Genomic DNA, 23,687 nt, shown 5'->3' with positions numbered 1-23,687 from the left:
TTTTTCTTTGTTATATAATAAATATAAATACACATAATACATATTTAATATGTATTGGTCTCTTAATGGTAAGCTTAAATATTTAATGTAGTTTTAGTCCCTCTGTGGGTAATGGCCAACATGTCTTTTCCCCACTTATCTCTTGAGGTTTTAATTTTTCTTTTGTTCAAGTTCTTTATATACTAAGGATATAAACTTTTTATCATATTTGCTTTGAATTCATATCCTTGTTTTTATTTTTTATTTTGGTTAAAAATTTCATTTATTTTAAAAGGTATTACGTAAGTTAATATTTTTCTCCTGAAATTTTGTTTATTTTCTACTTTTATGTGATTTAAAAAAAAATAATTCTCAGTTAGTGACTGTTCCACCTTCATGATATCAGTAGTTGAAGAAAATATATACTGGATTTTAATTATTTCCTGTATAATCAGTTCCTGGAAATATCCATGGTCCACATACTTAGGGCATTAAATGCCCAGTATAAGGCAAAAAGATATCCATCTCTTCTTGAGAAAATTGCTCCATTCCTATTTCTTTATTACAGTAATTGTGATGTTTTTAGGCATTTTGTGTCAGTTCAGTGTTGCTCACCTATTATTCATTTTCATATTTCTGTACCGTCACTTACTAGGCCCTACTTCCTCTTAATCCACTGCCATCTTTTAGGTATAAGTATGAAAAACACAAACTAGTCCTCCGATACTACCTCCAACCCCCATGACAGAGACTTAGGGTAGAGAAAATTGCAACCAGCCTCTTCACAAATTCTGTGCTGGCTTTTTAAAAGAGTTGGAATGACATGACACTAGAATCTGAAATAACTTTCAAACTCTTTATGTTTATTGTGAAAGAATACTTCTTATCTAGGGGCAAAGTCAAAGGCAGCTATGGTGTTGCAATAAATCAACACCTGTAACAAAACTGTCTCTCTAAAGTCATTCATCCAGAGTCCTGAAAAGTACCCCCTTTTTTGACATACTTTGTCTTTCTGAACCTTGCCCACTTTGGGCAACATCTGGCAGAGGTTTTTCTTACGTAATGTAGCATTCAAGCAATTAATCAGTTAAAGCAAAAGAGATGATATTTATTCTATCAGTCTCTAGAAACTACAAGCAAATAGCTTCTTTTCCTCACCATACCCAGTATTCCCCAGTGATAGAATGAGAGTCTGATACACAACAAGAAAGAGTGCATTAGGCTCTAAGGCTAAACTATAAGTACTCAGCTGGGTTAAATTCACAACCCAAAGAAAACTCACAGCAGATTGTTTATACATCAGCAAATTGATATAAAGATCCGGCACCAACATTTGGCTTCTTAAGCACACACCAACAACTGACCCCTATGTGGTTTCCCCCAATGTGAGAGTTTCATTGTAGAGGGGAGGGGATATGAGGAAAAGGAGAGACCCTCAAGGCCTCAAGCCAAAATTGTATGATAGCATCTTCTTTGGAAGAGCTCATATTGGGTTGACCATCATGTGAGAAGAATTTTTATAGTTTTATAGATATAAATCTTAATGTGATTAATTATTTAAAGATATTTCCAGAATCTTGAGATAATAAGATTGAACAAAACAATGAAAATGGAATATTCATTACTTTTTTAAAGTAATTTTTTAAATTGAATATGGATTACTTTTTAATTAATATTAAAATTTTTAACTTTTCACTACAGAAAATTTTAAATCAATACAAAAGTAACCCATCACCAACTTTAAATAATTATCAACTCTTGGTTAATCTTGTTTCATCTATCCTCCCACCCACTCCCCTACTCCCACATTATTTTGAAGCAAATCCCAGACATAATACTGTTTCACTCTCAATATTTCAGTACCTTTCTCTAAAACATAAGGACTCTTAAAAAATACATAAAAACATACCCACAATACAGTTTTGATTATCACATCTAAAAGTTTAGCAGTCATTCCTTAATGCCATGAAGTATTCAGTGTTCAAATTTCCAGTTTCTTAACTGTCATAAATTATAAAACACCTAAATAGCTACTATTAATATTTGTAATACAGACATAAATTAAACACTGAAAAACATAGCAATGATAATATCCTTAGATTTCTTGCACCTACTTTTTCTTTTCAGTGTCTTGACATGCTGGAATGCTTAGGAATTCCCTGGGTCCAAGCTGCTGGGGAAGCTGAAGCCATGTGTGCATACCTCAATGCCAGTGGCTACGTAGACGGCTGCCTCACCAATGATGGAGATGCTTTCCTTTACGGGGCCCAGACTGTTTACAGGAATTTCACTATGAATACCAAGGTATGTTTTCTTTCTCTTTTTCAGCATTTGTTTCACAAAATACCTTTTTAAAGTTTTTATTAAATGATCAAATGAAATAATATGTGTAAAATGCTTACTATAGTACCTGACACATAGCAATTACTAAATAAAACATTTACTCTTATTAAAAATATCATTGCCACATAGTTCATTCTCTTTGAAATGTGTATTACTTTCCTAAGAGCTTGACTTATTTTACATGATTTAATTCGAAGTCAGTTTCAATAATATATTACAAAATTGCAGATGAAATGTACTGCTTTGACCTAAACATTTTTTATCCTCAAGAATACCTCTAATAGCCTCAAAAACACCTCCAAATATGTAAGGAGAGATATGCAAGCAGATTAATTGCAGCATTGTTAGTAATAACAAAACTTTGGCAAATGACCCAAATGCCCATTGATAGGGAATGGTTAAATACAGCCATGGTTCTCAGCTAGAGAGGTTCTCCCAGGGGACATTTTGGTTATAACTATTCAGGGTTGGGCAAGGGAGAAGATAGATATTCGGTGGATTGAAGCCAGGAAAGCTAAATCTTTTGCTAGACAATTGTGTTATCTCTCCAAAAATGCTAATAATATCCCCATTGAGGAACACTGCCTTAGAGTCCATATAATGTGGTAGTAAGCAGTCATTAAAACGGTATGTATTATTGACATTAAAGATATCTAGATGTATTAGTAGGCAAAAAATGTTGCAAAATAGTACTTTTAAATAATATTGTTTTTCCTTAAAAATATGTTAATAATAAATATTTGTATATATGTATCAAAGAAAATTTTTTTGGAAGAATATGCACCTCGCCATTAATAATAGTTAACTTTAAGGAAGGGGCGGAGCAAAATGGCGGGGTGAGCTGACCCGGGATTCTCTCCCCTCCAAATTACAGCAAAGGATTGGAAAAACTAAATTTCGAATAAATCTAATGCCAACACGTTAGAGACCTACAATACCAAGAAGGCGGAGATCATAAACTTTGCTCACGGCCTCAGAGGCGCTGGAACGGGTAGGAGAGAAGGTCGCTCCCTCCTCTAGAGTCTGCGATCCCTGCTGCGCGGTCCGGCAAGGAGTGGGGGAGGGGCTGCATGACCGGGGGATCATCCAGGACTCCTGCCGCTGATTCAGTGGAAACCCACTGATGGGGGAAAGCTTCCGTGCACAGGGACCCCATAAACCCAGGGCCTCGGGAGACCAGAGAACAGAACTGATCCAAATCCAGATCAGCGTTGGAGAATAGCAGCCCCTCCCACCTGGCAAAGCGCACTGGGCACCGCCATCTTGTCCGAAGGCGGAGAGCTCAGAACACGTGGCTCTCGACCCCCATTTAGTGGCGACAGGCTGTAACTGCAACCAAATTCTACCACCATGCGAAAAAACCGCTCCTTTACCATCCAGCAATTTCTAAAAGCCCCAGACAAGAAGGAAAACAATAAAAACATAGAATCAAGTCCTGAGGACTTGGAATTAGGTAAACTAAGTGCTAATGAGTTCAGAGCAGCTATAATCAAAAAACTCAATGAGGTAGAGAGAAAGATAGAGAAACAAGCCAATGAGTTCTGGAGTTACTTCACAAAAGAGATTGAAATTATAAAGAAGAATCAAGCAGAATTACTAGAGATGAAAAACACAATGGACTAGATAAAACAGAATACGGATTCCCTGAATGCCGGTGTAGACACCATAGAAGAGCAAATTAACATAATTGAAGATAGACAGGATGAATGGCTCCAGACAGAGGAAGAAAGAGAACTAAGAATTTTAAAAAAACGAGGAAAATCTCCAAAAGATAGTGGATTCAATGAGGAGTAAGAACTTAAGGATCATAGGAATTCCTGAGAACGTGGAAAAGGAAAATGGAGCAGAAAGTGTGCTTAACGAAATTATTGAAGAGAACTTTCCAAATCTAGGGATTGACAGAGAAATGTGTGTAGAGGAAGCTTTCAGATCTCCTAGATTTGTCAATGTAAAAAGACCTACTGCAAGGCACATAGTAGTACAATTGGCAAGAAGGAAAGATAAAGAAAGAATACTCAGGGAAGTAAGAAAAAACAAGAGAATAACCTACAAAGGAGCCCCTATCAGACTTTCAGTGGATTTCTCTACAGAAACCTTACAAGCTAGGAGAGAATGGAGTGACATATTCAAAGCTTTAAAAGATAAAAATCTGGGCTGGCCCCGTGGCCGAGTGGTTAAGTTCGCGCGCTCTGCTGCAGGCGGCCCAGTGTTTCATTGGTTCGAATCCTGGGTGCGGACATGGCACTGCTCATCAAACCACGCTGAGGCAGCGTCCCACATGCCACAACTAGAAGGACCCACAACAAAGAATATACAACTATGTACTGGGGGGCTTTGGGGAGAAAAAGGAAAAAAATAAAAAAAAAATAAAATCTTAAAAAAAAAATACAATGGATTATAAGAGAATACTACAAAAAACTATATGCCAACAGAAAGGATAACCTAGAGGAAATGGATAAATTCTTGGACTCCTACAATCTCCCAAAGCTCACTCAAGAAGAGGTAGACAATTTGAACAGACCAATCACAAGGAAAGAGATTGAAACAGCAATCAAAAACATCCCAAAGAATAAAACCCCAGGACCAGATGGCTTTCCTGGGTAATTCTACCAAACTTTCAGAGAGGATTTAATACGTATCCTTTTCAAGCTATTCCACAAAATTAGGGAAGATGGAACACTTCCTAACACATTCTATGAGGCCAACATCACGCTGATACCAAAACCTGACCAGGACGTCATGAAAAAAGAAACTACAGGCCAATATCACTGATGAACATAGATGCAAAAATTATAAACAAAATTTTGGCAACCAGAATTCAGCAATTCATCAAAAGGATCATACATCATGATCAGGTGGGATTCATACCAGGGACACAGGGATGGTTCAACATCCGCAAATCAATCAACGTGATACACCACATCAACAAACTGAGGAATAAAAACCACATGATCATCTCAATAGATGCAGAGAAGGCATTTGACAAGATCCAACAGCCATTTATGATAAAAACTCTGAACAAAATGGGCATAGAAGGAAACTACCTCAACATAATAAAGGCCGTATATGACAAACCCATAGCCAACATCATACTCAATGGGCAAAAACTGAACGCCATCCCCCTGAAAACAGGAACGAGACAATGATGCCCTCTATCACCACTCTTATTTAACATAGTACTGGAGGTCCTGGCCAGAGCAATCAGGCAAGAAAAAGGAATAAAAGGAATCCAAATAGGGAGGGAAGAAGTGAAACTCTTGCTGTTTGCAGACGACATGATCTTATATATAGAAAACCCCAAAGAATCCATTGGAAAACTCTTAGAAGTAATCAACAACTACAGTAAAGTTGCAGGGTACAAAATCAATTTGCATAAATCAGTAGCATTTCTATACTCTAATAATGAACTAACAGAAAAAGAACTCAAGAACACAATACCATTCACAATCGCAACAAAAAGAATAAAATACCTTGGGGTAAATTTACCTAAGGAAGTGAAGGACCTATATAATGAAAATTACAAGGCCTTTCTGAGAGAATTGGATGACGACATAAGGAGATGGAAAGACATTCCATGTACATGGATTGGAAGAATAAGCATAGTTAAAATGTCCATTCTACCTAAAGCAATCTACAGATTCAATGCCATCCCAATCAGAAGCCCAATGACATTCTTTACAGAATTAGAGCAAAGAATCCTAAAATTCATATGGGGCAACAAAAGACCCCGAATTTCTAAAGCAATCCTGAGAAAAAGAACAAAACGGGAGGCATCACAATCCCTGACTTCAAAACATACTACAAAGCTACAGTAATCAAAACAGCATGGTACTGGTACAAAAACAGGTACACAGATCAGTGGAACAGAATTGAAAGCCCAGAAATAAAACCACACATCTATGGACAGCTTATCTTTGACAAGGGAGCTGAGGGCATACAATGGAGAAAAGAAAGTCTTTTCAACAAGTGGTGCTGGGAAAACTGGAAAGCCACATGTAAAAGAATGAAAATTGACCATTCTTTTTCACCATTCACCAAAATAAACTCAAAATGGATCAAAGACCTAAAGGTGAGACCTGAAACCATAAAGCTTCTAGAAGAAAACATAGGCAGTACACTCTTTGACATCAGTATTAAAAGGATCTTTTTGGACACCATGCCTTCTCAGAGAAGGGAAACAATAGAAAGAATAAACAAATGGGACTTCATCAGACTAAAGAGCTTCTTCAAGGCAAATGAAAACAGGATTGAAACAAAAAAACAACCCACTAACTGGGAAAAAATATTTGCAAGTCATATATCTGACACAGGCTTAATATCCATAATATATAAAGAACTCTCACAACTCAACAACAAAAAATCAAACAACCCAATCAAAAAATGGGCTGGAGACATGAACAGACATTTCTCCAAAGAAGATATATGGGTGGCCAATAGGCACATGAAAAGATGCTCATCATCGCTGATCATCAGGGAAATGCAGATCAAAACTACACTAAGATATCACCTTACACCCATTCGAATGACAAAATTATCTAAAACTAATAGTAACAAATGTTGGAGAGGTTGTGGAGAAAAAGGAACCCTCATACTCTGCTGGTGAGAATGCAAACTGGTGCAGCCACTATGGAAAACAGTATGGAGATTCCTCAAAAAATTAAAAATAGAACTACCATACCATCCAGCCATCCCACTACTGGGCATTTATCCAAAAAGCTTGAAGTCAGCAATCCCAAAAGTCCTATGTACCCCAATGTTCACTGCAGCATTATTTACAATAGCCAAGACATGGAAGCAACCTAAGTGCCCATCAACAGATGAATGGATAAAGAAGCTGTGGTACGTATATACAACGGAATACTACTCAGCTGCAAAACAGAACAAAATCATTCCATTTGCAATAACATGGATGGACCTTGAGGGAATTATGTTAAGTGAAATACGCCAGCTGGAGAAGGATAATCTGTGTATGACTCCGCTCATATGAGGAATTTAAAAATGTGAACTAAGAACAGTTTAGTGGATACCAGGGGAAAGGTGGGGTGGGGGGTGGGCACAAAGGGTGAAGTGGTGCACCTCCAACACGAATGACAAACATTAACGTACAACTGAAATTTCACAAGATTGTAACCTGTCATTAATTCAATAAAAAAAAAAACTTTATCAAAAAAAAAAGAAATGATAATGGGGAATAAAACAGAAAAATAACGTTAAAAAATAAATAAAAATAATAGTTAACTTTAGATGATGCAATTACAGGAAATGTTTACTTTCTATTATATACATTTTTACAGTGTTTAATTTTGTAAGATGAAAATCTGCTTTTGTAGACACCAAAAAACAGTAAAGAGGAAAAAATTAACTGCTATAGTTTATTTTTTTAAGCCGTTTTTGAAACTATGAGTTTATTTCCAGATATTGAAGTGTTAGATTCTGTGTAGATTCTGGTGATCAGGATAATTTCCCTTTTTAACCTTTAGGAATAATTAAACATTTAGAGACAACTTTGACAAATTATTTTTTATAGTGTTGGTTAATATCTAAATGTTTACTTTTTGAAGATTGAACTATGTCCATGCTTTCTTCTAGGACCCACATGTTGACTGTTATACAATGTCATCTATCAAGAGTAAACTAGGTTTGGATAGAGATGCTCTGGTTGGACTAGCAATACTGCTTGGCTGTGATTATCTTCCAAAGGTATGCTGAAATTGTCATATTTATTTACTATTCAGAGTGTATCTTTTTTGATACCTTACATGCTACATAAATATGAATGCAATATGGTTATATGATTAAGAATCTAATTTAGAATGTAATTTTAGGCCTAGTAAACTATCCAATAACAAATAATTAGCATTTCAAGTCGCATTAAAAAGCTCGCTCATTCTGACACTGAATGTTATAAAATGAGAATGAAATAATAACCAGTACCACAGCTTGAATCTCAGTAAACCATTTCTCTAGATTAAGGGATTCACATTCAAGTTTGACTACCCTTTGAAGGAAATATGGAATTACTCTTTTCCTGTATCACGCCAATGTTAGTTTCTTTCACTGTTTTGTTTTTTGATTTTCAGTTTCATTGTAGCTTTCCAATTGTGCACATGCTCAGTGTTATTATTACTGTTGCTAGGCAACATGATTATTGAGGTAAGCCATTCATCCTCCCATGCCTCTTAGCATCATGTTGAGTTTTGTTCATAAAAACCTTTTATTTATATCCTAAGATGCAAAATATAGTACTCTGTAAAAAAAAATAGTATAATAGGTGTGATGAATTAAGAATTATGAAGAAACCCCATCCTTAAATATATCTCTCCCTAAGAGAAGTCTAAAGAAGGATGACATAAATTTTTTTTACCAGAGCTTAGGAGAGGAAAAAATAGCAGGATAGTAAAATTATTAACCCTAATTTCTAATTTATGTCATCAATGACCAAAGAGAGAAATCAACTTTTTTTTTAACTAGTAAGGAAAGGACGGAGGAGGAAAGAAACTTTTAAATAACACAAAAATAATTATTTTACAGTAGTCCTCCCTTATCCATGGTTTTGCTTTCCATAGCTTCAGTTACGCATGGTCAACTACAGTTCAAAAATATTAAATGGAATATTCCAGAACTAAACAATTCATAAGTTTTAAATTGTGTTTCATTTTGAGTAGCATGAGAAAATCTCAGCCGTCCTGCTGCATCCTGCCTGGGACATGGAGCATCCTTTTGACCAGCGTATCCGTGCCATGTACACTATCTGCCCCATTAGTCACTTACTAGCCGTCTTGGTTATCAGATTAGCTGTTGCAGTCTCACAGTGCTTGGGTTCAAGTAACCCTTATTTTACTTAGTAATAGCCCCAAAGAGCAAGAGTAGTGATGCTGGCAATTCAGATATGCCAAAGAGAAGCCATAAAGTGCTTTCTTTAGTGAAAAGGTGAAAGTTCTAAACTGCACAAACACAAGCAAGAAAAAACTCATATGCTGAGGTTGCCAACATCTACGGTAACTTTTATTACAGTATATTGTTGTAATCATTCTATTTTATTATTAGTTATTGTTGTTAATCTCTTACTGTGCCTAATTTACAAATTAGACTTTATCATATGTATGGATGGATGGGGAAAAAAAACACGCTATATATAGAGTTTGGTACTATCCATGCTTTCAAGCATCCACTGGAGATCTTGGAATGCATCCCCCGTGGATAAGGGGGAACTACACTATTACTATATTGTCATTCTCATTCTGAAATAGAAGATTCGTCTATCCCATATATAATTATATCATAATTAAAGTCTAGAAACAGCCCAATGTTGAATGTAAAAAAAGATTTGCAAACTTGAACTCACAGAAACCAACTTTAGCTGCAGTGGTGTTACATTATGCATTAGCCTTAGGGGTTTTGACCTTTAGTGTCCTTTGTAACCAAAGCTGCTATCTATTTATATTGTTCTACTTAAAGATTTTTAACACTATGTATTAACATGATTTGCCTTCAGAAAATTTAAGATGTAGCTAAATGCTAATACAAGAAGGGTGATATCCAAATATCTAGCAATTGGTATGCCAAAGACATAGGCTGTAGAGATGGAACAGGCTTTGGGTTACCCTCTGTTGTGCCATATGCTAGCCTTTAGTAGCTGAATCCTGGGTATAGGTGGGTTGCGAAGGGCATTCAGGTTCGAGGGCAGACCCCTTCGCTGGCAGGCACTCAGGATGCTTGGCAGTGGCTATTTACTAACCAGTTTAGAAGTATTTTAGAACTGGTATGCCTGTCCTGGTGCATATTGACTAAACAGCAGCCTTGCTTGTAAGGACATATTCATAAACTTTTATAGGAACTGGAAGACTCAATTTAAACCAGAAATTGTCGTGTGAATACACATTTATTTGTATGCTTTGTGTGTTGGAAACTTAACACTTGTTTTAATTTTCTTAAGTTATTAATTTCAAGAGTTAACTTGAAACTCTCCTTTGTTCTCCTTAGAGTCTGGGTCTCTAAATATTAAATGGTCATGTAACTAAATAAACATGCTTTTTCCTGATTACAAATATAATGTATATTTAGGTCAAATTAAAAATATTATCAAAATAATTAACATAGAAAGTGAAAGCCCTCTAAAATTCTTTTGCCCTCTCTCCTAAAATAAACATCATCACATCAGTATTTTTTTTTTTCCTTAGGAAGATTAGCCCTGAGCTAACTGCTGCCAATCCTCCTCTATTTTCTGAGGAAGACTGGCCCTGAGCTAACATCTGTGCCCATCTTCCTCTGCTTTATATATGGGACACCTATCACAGCATGGCTTGCCAAGTGGTGCCATGTCCGCACCCGGGATCCGAACCAGCGAACCTGGGGCTGGCAAAGTGGGAACGTGCGCACTTAACCACTGCACCACCGGGCTGGCCCACCTTCTGACTTTTTTGTTTGCACAGATTAACAATATAATTGTTATTTAACTTACAAATCTAGATCATACCACATGCCATTCTTCAATTTTTATTTTACACACAGCAATGTATCCTGTACATCTTTTCCCATCATTACATAGAGTTACTTCATTCTTTCAGCTGCACAATCTTCCATTGAATGGTCCCACTACACTTTATCCATTCCTTAGTGATTAACATTTGAATTTCTTTTCCCCCTTTCTGAAAGGGAGTTCCTGGAGTTGGAAAAGAGCAAGCGTTAAAACTAATACAGATTTTGAAAGGGCAAAGTTTACTTGAAAGGTAACTAAAAATTACTTTTTCTTATGACATTGGACTTTGATTCTTGTTGAACTTAATAGTGAATATTACAAAAAGTATTATGCTTTCCCAAAAAGAGTTTTATATTTTTAAGCTAATCTAAATTTTCACTTAAAATCACTTATTTTTATTTATTCTGAAGTTTTCCAAAGAAAGGATGAGTATATATGTCCTAAGCTATATTATATTTTTTTCAATATTATTCGGTCACTACAAACCCAAGTAGTAAGATGTCAAATGTGTTTGGGCATTTGCCTGCCACAGGCTATTTTAGACTGTTTTACTACTGAGTAGAGATAAACATAAAATTAAAATAATTTTATACTTAAAATTATTTTTGATATAAAATACTTTGATATTGTATTTATTTTCTATAAATAAAATTCCTATGTTGCAAATATTTAATAATAAGTAACACTTGATCAAAATTTTTACTTGACTTCCTTTTGTTCTATAGCCATACATTTACTGATATAGTAATTCTAATTAATTTCAACTGTCGATTCGATGATTCAGAACAATTAAGATACAGAATATATTGATGTTTACAAACAATTCTATTTAGTTTTGAAAGCATGTGAATTTACTTGATTGAAAGCAATGGTTTGTAAAAGTTAATATTAATGATGATAAGATGTAGCGTGAATAAGGAGGAAAGGAACTGGAACACCAGCAGACTTAAAACAGTCTTGGCCTCCGGTAGGTTTAAGATGGTGAGTGCATGAAAGGAAACATTAACTTGTAGAAATCAAGAAGGACTGACCATGAAAAAAATTTCCAGTAACTGTGCTCTTTCCTGTAATGCTTCTCTTTCAGCTGTAAAGCTGTTAATAGATCTAAGACTTCAATAAATCCCTTATTGATATCATTGATTCCTATGCCAAAGCAGGGAAAAAAGATCTACTTGGCCTGGGAGTGAGTTAAGCAATCATTTGGTAATTGTGAAGAATAATATAAAGAAGGAAAAGCAAGCAAATGTGGTACTAGCTACAAATCATTCTTATTGAAATATTTCCAGCAAATATGTGCTTTTGGCAACATTTTACTAAATGTTTGACATAACACGTGAAAATAATGAAATTACGTTTCTTGTTATAATTATCTGTCATTCTAATTTTGATTAATTTAGACTGACTTTCCCCCTAGTTGTTTTTAATTTTTAAAGTTCTATTTATTATTTTACCAGCAGTAATTAGTCCTAATTTTTACCAAGCTTGTACTTGGTCTTTGTAGTAAATGAGTTAGAAATTCCAAAAGCCAAATAATAACTCTTAGTACCATTTACTACACAATGAGCTAAAGAGAGAATTTAACTTTTCAGTAAAAGTTTAATTTCTGTAAGTAGAGGAACACAATTCAGAACGCTTATGTTTTATAATAAATGCTTAACTACCCTCTTGGTGGTTTTATGTTGACCTAGAACATTAGCCAAAAATAAATTTAACTTCTATTTAGTAGAAGTCTTAGCAGTAATATACATTTTTCTTAAAATCTTTCATTAAACAGGTAATGTTTTCACTATTTGCATAGAGATTAAAAAATGATAATTTCAAATGATCTATATTTTTTAAACAGTTTTTCCCCAGAAGCTTAAGGTTTTATTTAGTTTTATACTTTCCCCTTCACCCTAATTTCTGATACAGAGAAATTTTCATGTACAGGATTCTGTTTTATACTCTAGCATACACAAAAGAGACCAAAAGTAGATATATACAAATCATTCTCCCCACATATTGCTGCTTAACTTAAGATTTAGAAAAAAGAAAGGCTGAATGAGTATTCGAATACACACACATACACACACTTTCCCCTCTTTCTCTCACTCTGTTTTTTTTTTTTTGCTCTCCCCTGTTGCAATTCTGCTGTCCTTGGGGCCACGTTTAGAAATTTTGGTACATAGCTTGAGGGTTTTCCCAAACTCGGCCAGCAACTTTATCTGCCACCAAAGGGACAATAAGTAGGCAGGTGGAAGGGAACAATACATCTGGACATTTGAGAACATGTCATTTTGGTGACCTTGTTATTTTATTTTTTTTAAACTATCTTCTTTTAAAGGTTTAATCAGTGGAATGAAAAATCTGGTTACTCTAATCCACAACCACAAGTCATTAAAAAACTGGCTCATTGCTCTGTGTGTTCCCATCCAGGTAAGTAGACATAGGGAGTGCTACCTCTAGAATATTAGTGTCTGATACCTGTGTTTTCATCCCTGTTCTTATAGTACTTTGTACACACCTGCCCTCCTCACTAGATTGGGGATTCTCAGAGTCAGGAGTTGTGTCACATACACATAGTAGGCACTCAGTAAATGTTTATTACTGAAAAAATGTCATGTAAATGATAAATATAGGATAAATGCAATTTCAAACTATGCTACCAAATTATTTAGATCTTCAAATTATGTTTTCAATATAGAAATTCCTTTTAAGAAAAAAAGTATTATACTGATGATTCTTGGGAGAGAATGGAACTGAAACCATTTGTTTTTATGTCAGTGATTTATATTTATATACTTAAACGATCTTAATTGTCCTATAGAGCATTTTTATTGTGTGTGGAGATAGTGATGTAAAACTAATTTCTAAGACACGTTCACTATTATTGAAAAGAGCTTGGATCCTCTTCGTTAATCTTGGTAAAAAAAAAAGTGATGTCACTGACAAGTACTGGGTCAGAAAGGCCTTTTGCTCCCAAGAGAGATTAGCAGATCACATTAGCTCATCTTTTAAAAGGAATTCTGCTTTATCTATTTGTCTTAATATGTTTTATTAACATTGTTAAGTTATAGATGAAGTCATGGAAGAAATAAATGTTTTTATAGATAAGATGCCATTCCTTAGTTTTTGATACTTTATAAAAGACAATTTTAGGTCATTTATCAATTTATCAATCAATTATGTATGTTCTTCCGTATTCTCAAAGCAATGTTGAAGGTGGTCATGTTTTCTTTTTAAAGGGAACTAGGTCCCCCCAGTCATAATTTGTTCATGTTCCAAGCATAGTTTAAAAATAGCTATATAGGTAACTGAGAGCTGGCCACTAGCAGAGGTAATTAACTGCTATATTCTTTTAATATTCTCATTAAAGAAAACATTTCATGATTTATTAAGTAAATAAACTTTTTTTTTCTTTTTTAGTGAAGATGCTTGGCCCTGAGCTAACATCTGTTGCCAGTCTTCCTCTTTTTGCTTGAGGAAGATTGTCCCTGAGCTAACATCTGTGCCAGTCTTCCTCTATTTTGTGTGTGGGACACCACCACAGCATGGCTTGCTGAGCAGTGTGTAGATCTGCCTGCAGGATGCAAACCCACGAACCTGGGCCACTGAAGCAGAGCCCACAAACTTAACCACTACGCCACCGGGCTGGCCCTTAAATAATCTTTTTTTAATACTACTAATATCCTACTTTTCTTGCATGTAGCTACCACATACACTACAAAGTTTTTCTTTGTTGATTATTATAAATATATAATATCAAGTTACAAATTAACACCTTCAGAGAGGAGTAATTTACAAAAACAAAAAAAAGTAGTGTCACGTAGTAGTAACAGCTCAAGATCTACTTTACCCTAAGAATTACTGTAGTGTTCATTACTCTATTTGACCTATGTGTATTGAAACCCTTCTATATGCTAGGCACTGTGCTAGGGCAGTATTTTTGAAAGTTTGGGTCAGGGCAAAAACATAAAAATGTATGTAAAAGGTAATTCTAAAAAGCAGTGAAAATCATACTTTTTTGTATCTCCATAAAGGTTCACCTAAGGATCATGAGCATAATGGATGCAAATTATGTAAAACTGATCGATATTGTGAACCACATGATTATGAATACTGTTGTCCCTGTGAGTGGCACCGTACAGAACATGACAGGCAGCTGAATGCAGTAGAGAATGGTATTAAGAAGTAAGGTTTTCTCTTAATTCTTTTTTTTCTGGCATCACCTGTTTATACATCTGTGGTTGAAGTATTTCCATATAACCTTCCTCCGTGTCTAGATTAGTAATGTTTCACAAAGTCCTTTTCTTTATTCTGTGCAAAAATCAGCCTGTCTCAGAAGATAGTAATCTAATAGTGATTCAAAGAGAAGCTTAATGACAGGGATACTATACAGGGACGTTTTTCATTAAATGAGAAGAGATTGGATGAGATGATTTCAGAGTCTGTCTAAAATTGCTTAATTGTATTAATAACGTGTATATAATTTATTTTCAGAAAAGCTTGCAGTTGTGAAGGATTCCCATTCCCTGAGGTAATAAGTAATGATTCAACTATGTGTTTATTTCAGAGGCTTTTTTAAAGTTTGAAGTCTCAATTGCTATTTTCTTTTCTCTTGCTAGGTTATTCAAGAATTCCTTTTGAACAAGGATAAATTGGTGAAGGTAATCAGGTACCAAAGGCCTGATTTACTGTTGTTTCAGGTATCTGAAAATAAATTCTTACTTTATGGTATGAAGTTGGATACTAGGACAATAAGAATGGATAGGCACTCTGATTGGTCTGAGAGGAGATTTAAAATAGATGCCTATTGACTGCCCCTATGTTTTCCAGCGTTTATTTCTAATCTTCATTCCTCTGCCACACACTAACCATACTTTGCAGACCATAAGACAAATCATAATTGTGCTGTTCCTTAGAAGACACCTTAAATACCATGTACAGATTGTATTCAGGGACATGTTGTGGGAGAGGGGCTAATAACAAGAGAATGTCAGGATCAAATATATTTTTATGGTAAGCAGTATAGTTTATAAGGGCATTGGAATTTGTAATCAATAACCTAAATTTAATTTGGACAGTCTGTCACTTACTGGATATGTGTTATCCTCAGAATAGAAATAATATTCCTTATCTCATGAAGCCACTATGAGAATTAAAAAAGATAATTTATATTAACCCCTAAAATAGTAGCTAGGGGAAACAGAGTGGGTCAATAAATTATAACTACTTGTTGCTTATCCCTACTAACAACAGTAATAATAGCAACCAACAGTTATTGAACATTTAAAATTTGCTATTATATTTAACACATTACGTGTAATCTCACTTTATCTTCATAATCCGTGAGCTGGGTTCTATTTTACAGATGGGAAACCTGAGGCTAAGAGAGGTTAAGTAATTGACCCAACATCTAGGAAATATGATACTGGCATTCAAATCAAGAACCCTCACACTTAAACATTGTGCAGTATTGTCTCCTTAGGAGGCTCATTGTTCTTTCTGAGAATATTCTGATTGATACTACTTTAACTAATGTTAATTCCGGAGGAAAAAATAAGATCATTTGAAAGTGCTGTTTGTCTCCAAGAGATAATGAAATCTTATTTTATTTTTATTAAATTTACAGAGATTTACTCTTGAAAAAATGGAGTGGCCCAATCACTATGCATGTGAGAAATTGTTGGTGCTTTTAACCCGCTATGACATGATAGAAAGAAAGCTTGGTAGAAGGAACTCTAATCAATTACAGCCAATTCGGTAATATAAAGAATTGTATGAAGAAGTCTGTTGTTTCCATTTGAATATCTTATGATCTAAAATATTCTTCTTAATATCTTTAATAATGGGATATATAGCTCTTTGTTTTATAAAGATGGAGGAATGATCTACTGGAATATTAAAAGTTTATTCAGGGCTTACAGTCAAGACAACATAGCGAGTTTGTGCTTTGACACAACTTTTCTGCTTCAAACATGTAGTACTGATAAATTATTAAAAGAAATAAATATAAAAAGATATAGCCAGGCTTAATCGGATAACTATTTCAATGGCCCAGAAAGGAAACAAAAATGTAAAGTGAATGGAGAGACTGAAACTGAGAATTGATGAATCTTGGTAAAGGATATGTAAGTATTCATTGTACTATTCTTGCAACTTTTCTAAAAGTTTGAAAATTTTCGAAATTAAAAGTTTGGGAGGAAGTATCAAAGAGAAAAGATAAACTACAAAGGAATGACAATCTGGTGGCACACATCTTTCATGACAGTAATAGATTCCAGGAGATGATGGAGTAATATTTTAAAGCTTTGAGTGAAAATAATTGGCAACGTAGAGACATCATTAAAACGTTATTCACAGTTGGTGAGGCATCTTCAGACATGAAGACTAAGAGTTTAGCTCTCACAGACCCTCATTAAAAGCACTGTTAAAAGATGTCCTGCAGCAAGAAGAAAAATGAACCCAGGGGGCCAGCCTGGTAGCATAGTGGTTAAGTTCACACCCTCTGCTTCGGCAGCCTGGAGTACACAGGTTTGGATCCCAGGCATGGATCTAGCATCACTTGTCAAGCCATGCTGTGGAGGCATCCCACAAAATAGAGGAAGATTGGTACAGATGTTAGCTCGGTGACAGTCTTCCTCAAGCGAAAAGAAGAAGATTGGCAACAGATGTTAGCTCAGGGCCAATCTTCCCCACACACACGAAAATGAACCCAGAGGGAAGATGTGGATAACAAGAAACAATGGTCGGCATAGAAACTGATAAGACATATTTAGCTCATTTAATAAACTGACTGGAAAAAATATGCATATCTGCATAATGCTTGATGATTAATATATGATGATGATAATAAACTAAAACTATGCATGTAATAAACCCAAAATATGCATTAAACCTTTGAAGGTAACCAGTAAAACTTTAGAAATACAATCTCTATCTTCTAAATACATAAATAAGAAAGTAAAACTGTCAGACAAAAAGAATACAGGAAGGAGGAAAGGGAAGTAGCAAAGAAAAAGTGTGGTAACAGAAAACGCAAAGTAAGATGTACAAATGCGTCCAACTACATCTGTAATCACAATAAGTGTAAGTGGATTAATTCATCTATTAAATTACATTATATTGGATGAGTGAACAAAATTCAGCAATATTCTGCTTATAGGGCATATGCAGAATAAAACTCTACAAAGTTTGAAAATAAAGAGATTTAAAAGACAAATATTTACCAAAATGATGTAGGAAAATTAACAGAAACGAAATAGACTTAAAAACAAAAATTATTATGGAAAAGAGAAACACTGAAAAATAATCAAAGGTACAGTCCACTGATGGGATCTAACAATTATAAACTTTATGCGCCTGTCAATAAAATTATCTTTTGAATAAACTAATCAAAGGAATAACTATGCATTAATTCCATATATTTTCGGAGCATTATAAAAATCAATAGAAATTGAATTATTCAGTCTAAAAATTAGAAATTTCCAAATAACTCATGCAATTGGACCTCATTAGATGAATTTATTTTTCAGAATTGTTAAAACCCGAGTCAGAAATGGAGTTCATTGCTTTGAAGTAGAATGGGAAAAGCCTGGTATGTACACTTTAAGCAAAATTTATAACATTTGCCCATAGATGTTTAGCAAATATCATATACATATGAATGCATAGAAGAAATACAGAAGAAACCTATCAAATGCACCAAGGGTTAATTCTGTCGTTTACCTGTTATTTAAATAGGCTTTGACTAATAGTAAATATGAAAAAGTTTAAGTAACTTTATTTTGATCCTTAAATGGATATTTCTTTTGTAATTAATGTTACGAAAATAATATGGAAATTGTTTTGATTTATATTTCTCAAGAAAATGCTACTACAAATGGTCTGGTCATTGAATTTCACTATATAGGTGGGTCTCAGACAGAAATCTAGGTTGCTGATGGCACCTGGGGTTCTCTTCCTCCCCTTTCTTCCACTCTTTTTAGTTTTCATGGGAATTCATAGCTGTCAAATTACTCTTCTTTTGCTACAAACGGAAATACAGTGAACTCTGAATTAGTTCCAAAACTGAAGGCAAGGAAAGCACAGATCGTTTAAAATGGAAAGTAATCCCAAATTCATTTCCAATTGGCTTTTAAATTAGATTGTGTGATTATATCTGAATGAGAGAGAGTAGATTTGTTTAATGAAAGTTTAAGCTGTAGGCAACTTTGAAGAATGAAACTATAAAGAATGAGATAAGCAATAATAGGAAAATAGAGGGCTGAAGAATTTTGAAAACAGTTTAGGAACAGTTCCGCCAGGAAAGAAAATGGCATTAACCCAGTTTGGCGGTGCATCTCCTCTGTCTAGAACTGAGGATTAGGTACCTAGTTTCACTTATCCTTGTGGGAGCTATCCGTTGAGGGAGAAAATGTACCCCAAGCTAGTCAGACTAGAAACACTTTAAGTTCACCTGTTGCTATTGTTTCTACTTTAAACTCAATTAATATTTTTATCATAATTTGACTTCTCAAAGTCAATTTTGTGCTCATATAGGATAAACACAAGAATCTAGTCTACTATTTATATATCTTATTATAAATTTACGTGTAAGCATTCTCATTTTCATTTATCAGCTGCTTGTGAGTCCAGTATTCCTGGGCTTATAATCAAGAGATTGATAACCTCTGAAACAACAATCGGGAAAATGTAGTATTTTTGATGACCCCTTCAATTCTGTTCTTTTCAGAAGCCACCATTAAGGAAAGTTAATGTTGAAGAAGTTTTAGGAAACTGTCTGTTCCCATTCTTTATCTGTAATTTTAACACTTACTATACTAAATTAAAGTCAACTTTATCTAAACAAATTTTCTATGCTCTAAGCTGCTCCTACCATCTCTGAACCAAGAGAATTTAAAGTTCGAATTTAAAGGGGATCTCCTTCCAGCTTTTGCTAGGCAGAATAAAATCAGTACTGCACTAGTATCAACAGATGATTAGAACAGAGATGTTGTAAAGCAAGATTTGCAATGAGTTCTTCATTTGTGGATGACTTAGTTTACCTGGTAAACCTAGTTACCTGGAAAAATTGAATTTTTAAAATCTGTAATTAAGGCCGTTTTACTATATCTTTAATCTTTTAGAACATTATGCTATAGAAGATGAATATGGAGAATTGGTTCTGCAAACAATAGAAGAAAAATCATTGTTTGAGGCAGCTTACCCTGAGATTGTTGCTATTTACCAGAAACAGAAATTAGAAATTAAAGGGAAGAAACAAAAAAGTAAGTATTGCATTTGACAGCTATTTATGCCACACACAAATGTTATAGAAGAGCCGCCTGTTCTATTTGAATCTATCTTGTCTAAATTTTGCTGAAAGTTATATAAAATCAAGCGTAAAGATTGTGCTTTTGCTTGTCTTGACATACTTTCTTTTAAAACTGAAAAGCCAAGAGTAAACCATTCTATTGTGTTTGCTGACTTAAGCAATTATTAATAATGCTAATTATACTAACCACTTATTGAACAACTGGTACGTGTAATGTATTTTGGATTGTAAATACTCTTTATTTCGCAGAACTCAGTGAAGAAAACAATTCAATTATAACATTGTTTCCAAAAGAAAATATTTTGCTTTATAACACAGTTTCCAGGAATGCCCTGAGACAAAAAAGACAAAAATTACTTATATAGATGAGTTCCAATCTGAACTCTTTAGTTATTTGTTTACTCAAGGAAAATAAAATAGATTTTAATTGTATTGTCATTTTTTTTCTTTTCAGGCATGAAAATTAAACCTAAAGAAAACAATTTGCCAGAACCAGATGATATGATGAGTTTTCACTCACACATGACTTTAAAACCCACATGTGAAATCTTTTCTAAGCAGAGTTCCAAGTTACGTTTGGAAGTTTCCCCTGATTCTACATTATCCCAGAAATCTATTTCTGCATCATTGAATAGCTTGCTTTTACCTGAAGATGCTCCCTGTTTGAATACACAACAACAGTTAATGTCTTCTGCAAGACCTTTGGTTATGCAGCAAATTAAAGCTGTCAGTAAATCTCTAATTTCAGAATCTAGTCAACCCAGTACCTCTTCTCATAATATGTCGGCAATTGCTGATCTACACTTGAGCACCATTGACTGGGAAAGTACTTCTTTTAGTAATTCTCCAGCTATTCCAAGGAACACTTTCTCTCATGGTTTGAAATCAGAGCTTGAAACAGCCATCCCTGATAGCTTTAAAAATATCCCAGGACAATTGTCATGTGAATCAGAGCAGAACACCACAAACATCAGTAAAGTGTTGGATTGGGATCTTCGAAAGTCTAATCCTGAAGAGCATCTACTTTCTGGCATTACTGATTTACATCTTCAGGATTTGCCTTTAAAGGAACGAATACAAGTAAAATCATCATATCCTCAGGAGAATATACAACCAGATGTTGACCTAAAAACTTTATCCCTACTTACTGTAAAAGAAGCTTGTATTGCTAACAGTAGTTCTGATTATCTGTCACATCTTTCAAAGGATATTCTAGGAATTCACTTAGAAAATGAATCTAGAAACTCTAAAGTTCTAAAAGGAGACCAGCTGTTTCAAGAAAACTATGAAGTGAATACTTCTATACCTTATTCTATCAATAACCCAGTAGTAAAGACCTCCAGTGTTAGAGGTGGACTACCAAATACTGCCTTAGATCATAGTAGAAAAGTTGATGTGCAAACCACTCAGAAAATTGTGATGAAGAAAAGCGTTTGCCTTGATAGACATTCCTCTGATGAAGAAAATGTCCCAGTGTTTGAGAAAGCTAAGTATACAACTCACAAAATGAAGCACAATTCTCAGAAGCATAACTCAGCCCAGTTCAAGAAAAATGATGTCAACAAATTAACTAACTCTAAGATACATATTAAAGAAACTGAACAGTGTGTCCAGGCTTATAAAACAGCTGGAAATGAAGAAAACTGTTTCCCAGTGGCAGAGAAAGAGTCTCTGAATTTTCCACAGTGTCATAAGGAAAAAGAAGACTCTGGTGCTTGTTCGGATAGTCCTCTCCCTTTATGTCAGAGATTAAAACTGAGGTTCCAAAACACTTGAAATGAAATTAAAAATATTTAAGTATAACTTAGTATTCTAGTACAATCGACATTGGCAGAGGCAGAGGCAAGGTGTCTAGTTAATGTTTGGTAGAAAAATGTAATGTGGTTCTATATGTCACGAGACGCTTTTGCCTAAAATTTTAATCAAAATTGTAATAAAAAATGATACGTAAAACTTTGGTTTTAAAAGATGATCCTTTGTGGTGACAATTTGAGATAAGTATATTTTTAAAACATACTTTTCCCATTTTGTATATTATTGATTATTTTTTAGTTATAGCTTTGAAATGTTAGTACAGTACCAGACAGAGTAGATGCTTCATCCATTTGCTCACTTCTACTCATTTCTTCCACAAGCCTCTGAAGTATTTATTTATATTCCAGCTTGCTCCCAAAAGGATACTTCTTTATAATTGTCTTCATTCTCACAATGTCTTCTATTGTGCCTTTCCTGAGAGTTATGTTTTCTCTCAATGTGAAGATATTTTTAATGTGCTCTTCCAGTTTTGGTAACCTTATTCTCTTTTGTGAGGGGCAAAAATGGAAAAAGAGAAGATGATCAATATATGTAGCAAAGATCATAGTTTTAAATGGCTGAATAAACTGAGAAAAGCTAGTACTTATATATCCCCAGAAATTCATAGGTGGGCCAAATGAAAAAGATTTGGAAAATAAAATGTATAACCAGAAGAGGGTTAGAAACTTTCTCAGGATCACACAGCTAATTAATATTGGTGTAGGATTGCCTCCCAATTCATTGGTTTTTCTGTTTTCTTTCTCTTCTATAGCAATTTTTTCTTTCCATTACTCTTGGTTTAGAAATGAATCTACAGGGGCCAGCCTGGTGGCATAGTGGTTAAGTTCATTGTGCTCCGCTTCAGCAGCCCAGGTTCACAGGCCCAGATCCTGGGTGGAAACCTACACCACTCATCAGCCATGCTTTGGCAGTGACCCACATACAAAGTAGAGGAAGTCTGGCACAGATGTTAGCTCAGGGTGAATCTTCCTTAAGCAAAAAGAGGAAGATTCACAACAGATGCTAGCTCATGGTAAATCTTCCTCAGCAAAAAAAAAAAAAATTCTACAGTATTGACTTCAATACCTCCAAATATTAAGTTGTGTATTAATTTATTTAGCACTCAAAAAGCCTAGAGGTAATGAGTTTGCAAAGGAAAAAGTAGAGGCTGGCCCTGTGGCCGAGTGGTTAAGTTCGCGTGCTCTGCTGCAGGCAGCCCAGGGTTTCGTTAGTTCAAATCCTGGGCGTGGACATGGCACTGCTCATCAAACCATGCTGAGGCAGCGTCCCACATGCCACAACTAGAAGGACCCACAAAGAAGAATATACAACTATGTACTGGGGGGCTTTGGGGAGAAAAAGGAAAAAAAATAAAATCTTGAAAAAAAATAGAAAAGGAAAAAGTAAAATTGTCTCTATTTGCAGAGGACAAAATCGTATGTATACAAAATTCTAAAGAATCCAGTAAAAACTATTAAAACTGATTGAGTTCAGCAAGGCTGCAGGATACAAGATCAATAGACAAACGTCAATTGTATTTCTATACACCTGCAGTGAATAATACTAAATGAAATTAAGAAAACAATTGTGTTTACAACAGCATCAGAAAGAATAAAATACTTTGGAATAAATTTAACAAAAAGTGCAAAACTTACACTTTGAAACTACAAGATATTGTTAAGAAAAATGAAAGAAAACTTAAATAAATGGAAAGACATCTCACGTTCATGGACCAGAACACTTGATATTAAGATGGCAATATTCTTCAAAATCATCTACAGATTCAACGCAATCCCT

General features: G+C 34.7%; 1 protein-coding gene across 5 annotated transcripts in view; it reads left to right on the top strand.

The window, feature by feature from the left end:
- Nucleotides 1-23,293, top strand: part of GEN1 (GEN1 Holliday junction 5' flap endonuclease) — a 34,866-nt gene extending 11,573 nt beyond the window's left edge. For all 5 annotated transcript variants that reach the window (XM_070236626.1, XM_070236627.1, XM_070236628.1 and 2 more), the window contains 11 exons: nucleotides 2,107-2,283; nucleotides 7,912-8,022; nucleotides 10,978-11,051; nucleotides 13,125-13,216; nucleotides 14,821-14,971; nucleotides 15,281-15,317; nucleotides 15,406-15,486; nucleotides 16,413-16,543; nucleotides 18,316-18,377; nucleotides 19,909-20,049; nucleotides 20,551-23,293. In XM_070236626.1, the coding sequence (XP_070092727.1) occupies nucleotides 2,107-2,283; nucleotides 7,912-8,022; nucleotides 10,978-11,051; nucleotides 13,125-13,216; nucleotides 14,821-14,971; nucleotides 15,281-15,317; nucleotides 15,406-15,486; nucleotides 16,413-16,543; nucleotides 18,316-18,377; nucleotides 19,909-20,049; nucleotides 20,551-21,872 (2,379 nt within the window). In that variant the 3' untranslated portion in view covers nucleotides 21,873-23,293. The remainder of the gene's footprint in view (nucleotides 1-2,106; nucleotides 2,284-7,911; nucleotides 8,023-10,977; nucleotides 11,052-13,124; nucleotides 13,217-14,820; nucleotides 14,972-15,280; nucleotides 15,318-15,405; nucleotides 15,487-16,412; nucleotides 16,544-18,315; nucleotides 18,378-19,908; nucleotides 20,050-20,550) is intronic.
- Nucleotides 23,294-23,687: the final 394 nt, after the last annotated feature.

The sequence above is a fragment of the Equus caballus genome, chromosome 15 (assembly GCF_041296265.1).
Source record: "Equus caballus isolate H_3958 breed thoroughbred chromosome 15, TB-T2T, whole genome shotgun sequence".
Lineage (NCBI taxonomy): Eukaryota > Metazoa > Chordata > Mammalia > Perissodactyla > Equidae > Equus > Equus caballus.
This window is presented reverse-complemented; position numbering and strand designations above follow the sequence as displayed.